We start from the raw sequence: 13,290 nt of genomic DNA on the forward strand, positions 1-13,290 counted from the left end.
CTGTGGTTTGTCATATATGGCCTTTATTATGGTGAGGTAGGTCCCCTCTATGCCCATTTTCTGGAGAGTTTTTATCATAAGTTGGTGTTGAATTTTGTCAAAAGCTTTTTCTGCATCTATTGAGATGATCATATGGTTTTTATTCCTTAATTTATTAATGTGGTGTATCACATTGATTTGCGTATACTGAAGAATCCTTGCATCCCTGGGATAAATCCTACTTGATCATGGTATATGATCCTTTTAATGTGCTGTTGGATTCTGTTTGCTAGTATTTTGTTGAGGATTTTTGCATCTATGTTCATTAGTGATATTGGTCTATAATTTTCTTTATTTTGTGATATCTTTTTCTGGTTTTGGTATCAAGGTGATAGTGGCTTCATAGAATGAATTTGGGAGTGTTTCTCCCTCTGCAATTTTTGGGAAGAGTTTGAGAAGGATTGGTGTTAGCTCTTCTCTTAATGTTTGATAGAATTCTTCTGTAAAGCCATCCTGTCCTGGACTTTTTTTTTGTGGAAGATTTTTAATTACGGTTTCAATTTCATTACGTGTGATCAATCTGTTTATATTTTCTAATTCTTCCTGGTTCAGTCTTGGAAAATTGTACCTTTCCAAGAATTTGTCCATTTCTTCGTGGTTGTCCATTTTATTGGCATATAGCTGTTTGTAGTAGTCTCTTATAATCCTTTGTATGTCTGCAGTGTCAGTTGTGATTTCTGCTTTTTCATTTCTAATTTTATTGATTTGTGTCCTCTCCCTTTTTTCTTGAGTAGTCTGGCTAAGGGTTTATTAATTTTGTTTATCTTCTCAAAGAACCAGCTTTATTTTTATTGATCTTTGCCATTGTTTTCTTCATTTCTATTTCATTTATTTCTGCTCTGATCTTTATGATTTCTCTCCTTCTACTAACTTTAGGATTTATTTGTTCTTCTTTCTCTAGTTGCTTTAGGTGTAAGGTTAGATTGTTAATTTGAGGTTTTTCTTGTTTCTTGGGGTAGGATTGTATTGCTATAAACTTTCCTCTTAGAACTGCTTTTGCTGCATCCCATAGGTTTTGGGTCATTGCATTTTCGTTATCATTTGTTTCTAGGTATTTTTTGATTTCCTCTTTGAGTTCTCCAGTGATCTCTTGGTTATTTAATAATGTATTCTTTAGCCTCCATGTATTTGTGTTTTTTACAGTATTTTTCCTATAATTTATTACTAATCTCATAGTGTTGTGGTCAGAAAAGATGCTTGATATGATTTCAATTTTCTTAAATTTATCAAGGCTTGATTTGTGACCCAAGGTGTGATCTATCCTGGAGAATGTTCCATGAGCACTTGAGAAGAAAGTGTATTCTGTTGTTTTTGGATGGAATGTCCTGTAAATGTCAATTAAGTCCATCTTGTTTAATGTATCATTTAAAGCTTGTGTTTCCTTATTTATTTTCATTTTGGATGATCTGTCCATTGGTGTAAGTGGGGTGTTAAAGTCCCCTACTATTATTGTGTTACTGTTAATTTCCCCTTTTATGGCTGTTAGCATTTGCCTTATGTATTCAGGTGCTCCTAGGTTGGGTGCATAAATATTTATAATTTTTATATCTTCTTCTTGGATTGATCCCTTGATCATTATGTCATGTCCTTCTTTTTCTCTTGTAATAGTCTTTATTTTGAAGTCTATTTTGTCTGATATGAGAATTGCTACTCCAGCTTTCTTTTGATTTCCATTTGCATGGAATATCTTTTTCCATCCCCTCACTCTCAGTCTGTATGTGTCCCTAGGTCTGAAGTGGGTCTCTTGTAGACAACATATATATGGGTCTTGTTTTTGTATCCATTCAGCCAGCCTATATTTTTTGGTTGGAGCATTTAATCCATTTACATTTAAGGTAGTTATCAATCTGTATGTTCCTATTACCATTTTCTTAATTGTTTTGGGTTTGTTTTTGTGCATCTTTTTCTTTTCTTGTGTTTCCCGCCTAGAGAAGTTTCTTTAGCATTTGTTGTAAAGCTGTTTTGGTGGTGCTGAATTCTCTTAGCTTTTGATTGTCTGAAAAGCTTTAAATTTCTCTGTCATATCTGAATGAGATCCTTGCTGGATAGAGTAATCTTGGTTGAAGGTTTTTCTCTTTCATCACTTTAAGTATATCCTGCCACTCCCTTCTGGCCTTCAGCGTTTCTGCTGAAAAATCAGCTGATAATCTTACTGGGATTCCTTTGTATGTTATTTTTTGGTTTTCCCTTGCTGCTTTTAATATTTTTTCTTTGTGTTTAATTTTTGTTAGTTTGATTACTATGTGTCTTGGTGTGTTTCTCCTAGGGTTTATCCTGTATGGGACTCTCTGCACTCCTGGACTTGGGTGACTGTTTCCTTTCCCATGTTAGGGAAGTTTTCCACTATAATCTCTTCAAATATTTTCTCAGACCCTTTCTTTTTCTCTTCTTCTTCTGGGACCCATATAGTTCGAATGTTGGTGTGTTTAGTGTTGTCCCAGAGGTCTCTGAGATTGTCTTCAATTCTTTTCATTCTCTTTTCCTTATTCTGCTCCTCCACAGTTATTTCCACCATTTTGTCTTCCAGGTCACTTATCCGTTCTTCTGCCTCAGTTATTCTGTTATTGATTCCCTCTAGTGTATTTTTCATTTCAGTTACTGTACTGTTCATATCTGTTTGTTTGCTCTTTAGTTCTTCTAGATCTTTGTTAAACATTTCTTGTATTTTCTCAATCTGTGCCTCCATTTTTTTCCCGTGATTCTGGATCATCTTTACTATCATTACTCTGAATTCTTTTTCAGGTAGAGTCCCTATTTCCTCTTCATTCTTTTGGTCTTGTAGGTTTTTACCTTGCTCCTTCATCTGTGACATATTTTTCTGCCATCTCATTTAAAAAAATTTTTTTATGAGTAGGATTGTGTTCCTATCTTACTGGTTGTTTGGTCTGAGGCTTCCAACACTGGAGTTTGTAGGATGTTGGGTAGAACTGGGTCTTGGTGCTGAGATGAGGACCTCTGTGAGACCTCACTCTGATGTATATTCCCTGGGGTCTGAGGTTCTCTGTTAGTCCAGTGGTTCAGACGTGGAGCTCCCACTGCAGGAGCTTTGGCCCAACCCCCGGCTCGTGAACCAAGATCCGGTTCACTTGGGGGTTCCTCTTGTCTCCTTGGGTGTCAAGGTTCCCCACCAGTGGCCAGCAGGTGCCCTAGTTGTAGGGAGACACTAACTCAAGACAAGGAATTTAAAAAAGCTATTGTACCCAGAATAGCCAACACAATATTGAAGGAGAAGAACAAAGTTGGAGGACTGGAATTACCTGACTTCAAGAATTACCGTAAAGGTACAGTAGTTAAGACAGCGTGGTATTGGTGAAAGAATAGACACACAGATCAATGAAACAGAACAGAAAGCCCAGAATAGATACACATAAGTATAGCCAACTGATCTTTGACCAAAGAGGAAAGGCAATACAATGGAAAAAAAAGATAGTCTTTTCAACAAATGGTACTGGAACAACTGAATATTTATGGGAAAAATAAACAATCTAGATACAGATCTTACACTTTTCACAAAAATTAACTCAAAATGGATCACAAACCTCAATGTAATATACAGAACTATAAAACTCATAGAAGACAACACTGGAGAAAATCTAGAGGATGTTGGGTATGATGAAGACTTTTTAGATTTAACACCAAAGGCATGACCTATTGAAAGAAATAATTGATAAACCAGACTTCATTATAATTAAAAACTTATACCATATTGATATTGACCCAGAAATTTCACTCCTGGATATATAGCCAAAAAAACCCAAAACACTAATTCTAAAAGGTACATGTACCCCAATGTTCATAGCAGCATTATTTACAATTGCCAAGATATGGAACCAACCTAAGTGTCCATCAACAGATAAATGGATAAAGAAAATATGGTATATATTTACAATGGAATACTACTCAGCCAAAAATAAAAATGAAAATTTACCATTTGCAGCAAAATGGATGGATTTGGAGGGCATTATGCTAAGTGAAATAAGTCAGACAGAGAAAGACATGTACTGTGTATCACTTATATGTGGAATCTAAAAATACAAAAAACTAGTGAATATAACAAAAGAAGAAGCAAACTTACAGATATAGAGAACAAACTAGTGGTTACCAGTGAGGAGAGGGAAGGTAGGAGGGGCCGTGTAGGGGATTAAGAGGTACAAACTATTAGGTATAGAATAAGCTACAAGAATATATTGTACAACACATGGAATATAGTCAATTTTTATAATTATTGTAAGTGGAGTATAATCTTTAAAAATTATGAATCACTATATTGTACACATTTAACTTATATAATATTGTACAGCAACTATACTTCAATAAAAAATAATTTTAAAAAAACAAAAAAACTTATGCCCTATGAAAGACATTGTCAATAGAATGAGAAGTCAAGTCACAGACTGAAGGAAATATTTGCAAAAGACATATCTGGTAAAGGACTCATCCGATATACACAAATATCTCTTAAAACTCAACAATAAGGAAACAAACAACATAATTTTAAAAAATGGGCAAAAGACCTAGCAGATACCTCACCAAAGAGATATACAGAGGGCAAATAAGCATATAAGAAGATACTCAACATTATATATTAAGGAACTTCCAATTAAAACATCAATGAGATACCACCACAAAACTATTGAATAGCTAAAATCCAAAACATTGATACTACCAAATGCTAGCAAAGATGTGGAGCAACAAGAATTCTCATTCAGTGTTGGTGGGAATGCACAATGGTTCAGCCACTTTGGAAGATAGTTTGGCAGTTTCTTACAAAACTAAACATGCTGTAACCATACGGTCCATAACTGCACTCCTTGGTATTTACCCAAAGGAGTTGAATACTTATATCCACACAGAAATCTGCATGCAGATGTTTATAGCAGCTTTATTCATAATTGCCAAAACTTGAAGGCAAACAAGATGTTCTTCAGTAGGTGAATGGATGAATAAACTGCAGTATATCCAGACAATAGAATATTAATCAGCACTAAAAAGAAATTAGTTATCGAGCCATGAACAGACATGGAGAAAACCTAAATGCATGTTACTAAGTGAAAGAAGCCAATCTGAAAAGGCTACATAGTCTGATTACAACTGTATGACATTCTGGAAAGGGCAAAAGTATGGAGACAGTAAAAAAAATCAGGGGTTTCCAGGGATTAGAGGGTTGGGAGAAATGAATAAGCAGAGCACATAAGATTTTTAGAGTGATGAAACTATTCTGCAGGATACATAATGGTGGGTACATGTTATTGTACACTCATCCAAACCCATAGAATGTACAACACCAAGAGTGAATCCTAATGTAAACTATGGACTTTGGGGGATAATGATTTGTCAGTATGGGTTCACTGATTGTAACAAATGTACTAGTGCTGCAGGATGCTGATCTGGAAGAGGCTGTGCATATATCTGTGTGTGAGTATTTGGGAACTCTGCACTTTGAGTTCATTTTTGCTGTGAACCTAAAACTACTCTAAAAAATAAAGTTTATTAAAGAAAAAGCTATAAAAATATGCTTAAGGATTTAAAGAAAATAAGAATACAATGAGAAAAGTAATGAAAGCTACATATAGGACCAAATAGAACTACTAGAGCTGAAATACATAATACATGAAATCAAAAATTTACTGTTTGGGTTTAACAGAATACTAAAAACTGAAGAAGGTCAGTGAACTCAAAGACAAGCAAGAGGAACATTCCAAACGGGAGTATGGAGATAAACAAGGCCAAAAAAAAAAAAAGAGCCTCAGTGACCTGTGTCACAAGATCATGTGATTTAATATGCATGTAATTGGAATTGTAGTACTAGAATAAAGAGGAGGAAAAGCAGAAAAACATTTGAAGAAAGAGTTGCTAGAAATTTTCCATACTTGAAAAAAATCTTTAAACCAACGATTATAAGAAGCTCAATGAAACCCAAGCAAGATAAACACAATGAAAACCACATTGAGGCACATTATAAGTAATATGTCAAAAAAAAACGTTAAAAGTTGCCAGAAAAAACACGTTACATTTAGGGAAGAAAGCTAATAATGCCCTTATTTCTTAACAGAAGCCAGAAGACAATGCAATGACATTTTTACTGTGCTAAAAAATTCTATATCTAGAGAAAATATCCTTCAAAAATCAAGGTGAAATAAAAACATGTTCAGACAAACAAAAGCTGAGAGAATTCATTGCTAACAGACCAGCACTGTAAAAAATGTTAAAGGAGGTTCTTCAGGCTGATGGAAAATAATAACAGAAACCAGAATCTAAACAAAGAAATGGAGAATGCTAGAATTCGACAACGTGAGTAAAAGTAAGAGACATTTCTCACCATTTTAAATTTCTTTAAAGATAATTAATTGACAATATAATTCTATATTTTATATGGCAAAGCAAAGGACCTAGAATAACTAAGTCAATTTTGAAACAGAAGAATAAAGTTGAAGGACTTACCCCACCAGATTACAAGTGACTATAAAGCTACAGTAATCAAGGCAGTGTGGTATTTGTCTAAGGATAGACATATAGATGACTGAAACAGAGTAGTGAGTCCAGAAAGAAACACAGGCCTATATGGTCAATTGATTTTTAACAAACATGCCAAGGTGATTCAATAGAGAAAGGCTGATCTTTTTAAAATGGTGCTGAAACAATTCGATATCCATATGGGCAGAAAAATGAACATCAACCCTCACCTCATATCATATGTATAAATTAACTCAGAATGGGCCATAGATTTAAATGTAAAAATTAAAACTATAAAGTTCTAGAAGAAGATAAAAGAAAAATTATTTGTGATCTTAGCGTAAGAAAAGATACTTAATACACAAAAATCCCAAGGCATAAAGGAAAAAAATTAATAAGACTTTGCAATAGTTAAAACGCCTGCTCTTTGAATAGCACTGTTAAGAAAAAAATACAAGGCAACAGGCTAGAAAAATATGTTTGCAATACATACATCTGACTAAAGACTTAAGTTTTGAATATGTAATGGACATTTACAGCCCAATAAAAAGAAGAAAAACAGCCTAATGAAAAATAGACAAAAGATTGTAAAGCAATTATACTCTAATAAAGATGTTTAAAAAAAATAGACAAAAGGTTTGAACAGGAACTTCACCCAACAAATAGACACCTGAAAATGTACTAAACATAGTCATCACGGAAATGCAAGTTAAAATCAATACACTAGCCAGAATGGCTAAAATTAAAAAGACTGACAAAACCAAGTGTTAGCAAAATCATGGAGCAGCTTGGGTTTTTCATATATTGCTGTGGGAGTATAAAATTGTACAACCCAGAAGTCTGCTAGGAAGTTTCTTAAAATGTTAAACACAGATCCATCCAATGACCCAATAATCCTTTTCCTGGATATTTACCCAAGAGAAAAAAATATATCCACAAAAAAGAGTTATATAAGAATGCTCATTACAGCTTTATTCATAATAACCCCAAACTGGAAAAATCCCAGGTATCCATCAGTGGGTCAATGCTTAAACAAATGCTGGAGCACTACTCAGCAATAAAAATGAGTGCACTACTTATATACATAATAACCTTGATGGATTCAAAAACATTGTTAAGTGAAAGAATTCAGACACAAAAGAATGCATACCAATGGGCCCATTTTCGTGATATGCTATAACCTACAAAACTACTCCAAGGTTTTAGAAATTAAACCAGTGCCTGCCTATGGTAGATTAGGTTTGACTGGAAAGTAGCATGAGAAAACTTTTTTGCTTGATGGATATATTCTGCATCTTGATTGGATTGTTGGTTACATCAGTGTGTATATTTATCAAAACTCATCAAACTGTACAGCTAAAACCTATGCATGTCAATGATTGTAATTTTTTTCACAATTAAAAAATGCTGTGGTATTTATATTATCTGGTGTTCATTTAAAGAGTGATATACCACGGTTATTTTTTAACAGCTTTATTGAAGTATAAGTGACAATAAACTGCCAATGCTTAAGGCATACAATTCAAAAGCTTTGATATATCACCACAATCAATGAATATGTACAATTATATATAATTATATATATGTATATCTCAAATGTTTTTTTCATGTCTTTTATAATCCTTCCTTCTTGTTCCTCTTTGCCCCTCCCCTATCCTTAAGAAACCACTGATTTGCTTTACATCCTTATACAGATTAGTAGTTTGCATTTTCTAGAATTTTATATAAATGTACATTATGTACTCTTTTTTATCTAGCTTCTTTTCCTCAGCAAAATTATTAAAATCAAAATTATTATTTCAGATTCACTCATGTTGTTGCATGTATCAATTGTTCACTCTTTTTTATTACTGACTAGTATTCCATTGTATGAATATCCTATACTATGTTTATCCTTTCACCTGTTGATTGATATTTGTTTCTAGTCTGGGGCCATTACAAATAAAGTTGGTAAAAATATTGGTATACAAGTCTTTGTATGGGCATTTGCATTCATTTTTCTTGGGTCAGTACCTAGGAGTGGAATGGGTGGATCACATGTGAGATACAAATTTAACTTTCTTCTTTTCTCATATATGCTTTCTAAGCAGTACTTTAGCTGAATCTCATAAGATTTGATATGTTGTATTTTCAGTTCATTAAAATATATTTTAAAATTTCTCTTGAGACTTCATTGACCCATGTGTTGTTATGAATGTGTTAATATACAGATGTTTTGGAATTTTCTAGCTATCTTTCTCTTATTTCTAATTTAATTCCATTGTGATCTAAAGTTGTTTTATGGTCCATAATATGGTCCATCTTAAAGAATGTGCTATGGTACTTGAGAAGAACATATATTCTGGTGTTTTTGAATAGAATGTTCTGTAAATGTTGGTTAGGTCAAGTTGGTTGATAGTGATGTTCAGGTCATCTGATTTTCTGCCTACTTGTTCTACCAGTTATTGAGAGAGGAGTGTTGAAATCTCCAATTATAATTGTGTATTTATGTCTCCTTTCAGAGCTATTGGTTTTGATTGTTTATTTGTTTCATGTATTTTGAAGTTGTTAGGTACATACACATTTTGGTTTGTTATAACTTCTTGGAGAATCAATTGCTGAGTTTGCTAATTTATACAGGCAGAGATCTGAGGAATATAGGTGGAAATGGGTATTAAGGGTATAGGATAATGATGGAAGGACTATAAAGTCAGATCAGGTCAAAGTTAATATGGTTCCGCTGAGCGGAGATTCTGGGTACAGTGTTGTAGTTTAAGGATTAGAGATGGCTTTAAGAATTTGTTTTTTGGTTGGCTGATAATGGACCAAAATGTGGCCTTTACTAAGTGGAGCTGAAGTGTCAGAACTGTCTTGGTGTACTCTAAAGAAAGGTATCCAAAGGCGTAGGGACGTTCTAACGTTAGAGCAGACTTATCATGGTGACCTGCCTGGTCACTCCAGGAGGGTCCAGATAACATACCTTTCACCACAATTGTGAGAAATAAACTTGTGAGGGCCAGCCCCGACATCCTTGAAGAGCTCTGTGGTCACTCTTCTGTAGGTCAGAAGTTATAGTGAGAGCTGCTGCCTCTGAACTGGGGCCTTAAATATAGTAATGATAATTGGATCCTGAGGGTGAGGGGGCTAAAGGGCAGCATTTAATCACCAGAGGAAATGTAGGCATGGTTACCATAATGGGGACAAAGCAGTAATGAGAATAGTCTGACTTGCAGAGACCCAGGGCACTGGCTAGTTGATTATGATGTCCTTAGAAGAGACATAGGTAGGTGGTGTATTAGTTTGCTAGGACTGCCATAACAAAATACCACAAGCTGAGTGGCTTAAACAACAGAAATTTACTTCCTCACAGTTCTGGGGGCAGGAAGTCCAAGATCCAGGTGCTAGCAACGTTGGTTTCCTCTGAGGCCTCTCTCCTTGGCTTGTAGATGGCCACCCTCTTGCTGCCTCTTTACACGGTCTTTTCTCTGTGTGTGTGCATCCCTTGTCTCTCTTGGTGTGTCTAAATTTCCTCTTCTTATAAGGATACCAATCATATTGGATTGGGACCCACACTAATAGCCTAATTTTACCTTAATCACCTCTTTAAAGCCCTTGTCTCAAAATACTATTACATTCTGAGGTACTACATTCTTAGGGCTTCAATATATGGATTTTGGGGAGAAATGATTCAGCCCATAACAGACAGTCTTCTTGTAAATTCTTAATCTGTGTAAGCAGTAGAGTTCTAGGTCAAGTGTTTCTAACTTGAAACACTAAAAAACAAAGTCACAGCCCCTTAACCTATTCCTATTCTTGAGCCAGTTTATAGAACCAGAACTTCTTGAATGAAGGGGAGACTGGGTCCCTTTGAGAATGTATCATGCTACACTGCCAAGAATGTATACTGTTAATATTTATCCCAGCTTTCCCCATAGGGATCTATAGCCTTTTACTAGGGTGACTGTGCATTGCGGATAAGGAAATAATCAGAAATTTCAGGGATTACTGAACAGTGGCTGAGTTCACACTAGCTCTGGGAGACCCAAAACATCACTGGGGTCTACTAGTCACAGTAAGGACTTGTAAAAGTCAGGTGATCTACAGAATTTTAGATCAGGTTCATCTCACAGTGGGTCCACTGAATCATCCTGTAGTTATTTCCCCTGTTCCAGAATGTATACTTGAAATAGAAATATTCAGAAACTGGCAGAATCCCCACATGTGATTCTTGACCTGTGGAGTGAGGGCTAATATGGGAGGAGAAGGCGAAGTGGAAGCCACTAGAGCTGCCTATACCTATGAAAATAGCACATCATAGCAATACCACCTTTCTGGAGGGATTTCAGAGATTAATGCTACCACCAAGGACTTGAAATAGGCAGGAATGTTGACTCTCACCATTCAACTCATCTGTTTAGCTTACATAGAAAACACATGGATCTTAGAGAAAAACAGTGGATTATTGTAAGCTTAACCACGTGGTGACTCCAATTGCAGCTGTTGTTTCAGATGGGGTTTCACTGCCTGAGCAAATTAACACATCTCATGGTACCTGGTGTATAGCTATTGATATGACAAATGTTTTTTTCACCCTCAATACCTGTTGGTAAAACCACCAGAAGCTATTTGCTTTCACCCGGTCAGGTCAGCAGTACACCTTCACAGTTCTGCTTCATGTCATAATTTAGTCTGCAGGGAGCTTTCCCTTCAGCAGGACATCACACTGGTCCATTACATTGATGGTATTGTGCTGATTGGACCTAGTGAACAGGAAGTAGACTTATCTGGTAAGACATTTGCATGTCAGAAGGTGAGAAATAAATCTGACAAAATTTCAGGGGCCTTCCACCTCAGTGAAATTTCCAAGGATCCAGTGGCATGGAATATGTCAAGATATACCTTCTAAGGTGAAGGATACATTGTTGCATCTGGTTCCCCTTCAACCAAAAAAAAAAGAGACACAATGCCTAGTGGACCTCTTTGCATTTTAAAGGCAACATATTCCTCATTTGGATGAGTCCTCTGGTCCTTTTACTGAGTGGTCTGAAAAGCCAATAGCTTTGAGTGGGGCCTAGAACGACAGAAGATTCTGCAACAGGTTCAGGCAGCTATTCAGGGTACCCAGTCCCTTGGGCCATATGACCCAGCAGATCCAATGATGGCTGAAGTGTCAGTGGTAGATAGAGATGCTCTTTGGAGACTTTGGTAGATTCCTGTAGGTATAGAGCACAATGATCTTCTTTTTATTTGACTTAATTTTAGAACCAGAACCTGAAGAACCTGAAGACTTTTTAGTAGGTGAAAAACTTGAAGAGGTAGAAGAAGAGGCTAAGAAGGAAGAGGAAGAAGAAATAGAAATAGGATCAGAACAATCAACAATACCAGCCAATTTGGAACGACTTTGGTCCTTTTCCTGTGACTTAACCAAAGGCCTTAATGTGAGCAGCCTTGCCTGGAATAAAACAAATCCAGTAAGTTATCAAACATTTTAGTAATTCTGTCTCTAGCATTTAAGGGCACTTGTCAAGTACTAATGAAAACTTTTTTTTCTCAGCTATTAGGCAAGGGATTTAAATTGACATAACCCCTAGTTTTAAAATTCCTCTAAAAACAAGTTCATGTTTTTAAAAGGGGAAAATGCAAACAGTTACAGAATGATGTTTTTCTCCTTTAATATGAAAATGTCACCATTTTTATTTTAGGAGATGTACTTGGGACATGGCATTCTCTGAATCCATATGAGATATTAAGTGAACAAGAAGATAATATATATTTATTTAGTTTAACATGGTACCAAACTCATGTGCCCAAATTTGTATTCTCTTTAAAGTAATCATATTTGGAAGTATATACTTAATCCAGTGACCCTGAACATGTGCAAAATAATTTTGAGATTCCTTAAAATGCTGTTACTACTAATAGCAGCAAATACTTAAACAGCACCTACTATGTACCAGGCACTATTGTAAATGTTTTACTTGTATTATCACAACGCTACTATTTTCCTCATTATGTTGATGAGGAAACTGAAGCACAGAAAGGATAAATAACTTGCCCAAAGTTATATAACCAGTAAGTGAAACAATTCAAACCCAGACATCTGGCTCCAGAGTTCTTGCTTTTAACTACTGCACTGCTAAGAATCATCCTGAGGAAAATTACATGAATCATCAAGCGGGAGAATGGTATGTTTGCTTGTCAAAAAGAGATGATTATAGAGTAATGAGACTTATTTTTTCCTGAGGTTTATAAACTCATTCTGAAGACATGATTCTCCACTAGTAATTTCAAAAATCTTTTGTGTAATGGCAGTATCTTTGGAATAAATATTTGGTGTATTTTTTTTTTAATGGAGTTTTTTTTTTAAATTAATTAATTTATTTTTGGATGTGTTGGGTCTTCGTTTCTGTGCGAGGGCTTTCGCTAGTTGCGGCGAGCGGGGGCCACTCTTCATCGTGGTGCGTGGGCCTCTCACTATCGCGGCCCCTCCTGTTGCGGAGCACAGGCTCCAGACGCACAGGCTCAGCAGCTGTGGCTCACGGGCCCAGTTGCTCCACGGCATGTGGGATCCTCCCAGACCAGGGCTCGAACCCGTGTCCCCTGCATTGGCAGGCAGATTCTCAACCACTGCACCACCAGGGAAGCCCTGGTGTATTTTTAAAACGGTCAAAACTAATTTGTTTAAACTGTCTTGTATTATCCATGTTTTAAGAATTAGCCTTAATATTTTATTGCTACACCTTATAAGGTACTGTGCGCAAACATGATAGTTGTTATGGCTATTAAATGGGTGAATGGAGTCAAAAGGTACAAACTTAC

General features: G+C 35.8%; 1 protein-coding gene across 8 annotated transcripts in view; it reads left to right on the plus strand.

Annotated features, from left to right (window-relative positions):
* Positions 1–13,290, plus strand: part of DNAI4 (dynein axonemal intermediate chain 4) — a gene marked incomplete at its 5' end in the record, with an annotated part of 132,838 nt that overhangs the window by 79,874 nt on the left and 39,674 nt on the right. For all 8 annotated transcript variants that reach the window (XM_082356766.1, XM_082356765.1, XM_082356764.1 and 5 more), the window contains one exon: positions 11,734–11,942. In XM_082356766.1, the coding sequence (XP_082212892.1) occupies positions 11,734–11,942 (209 nt within the window). The remainder of the gene's footprint in view (positions 1–11,733; positions 11,943–13,290) is intronic.

This window comes from Balaenoptera borealis, assembly GCF_965194805.1.
Source record: "Balaenoptera borealis genome assembly, chromosome: 1".
Classification (NCBI taxonomy): domain Eukaryota; kingdom Metazoa; phylum Chordata; class Mammalia; order Artiodactyla; family Balaenopteridae; genus Balaenoptera; species Balaenoptera borealis.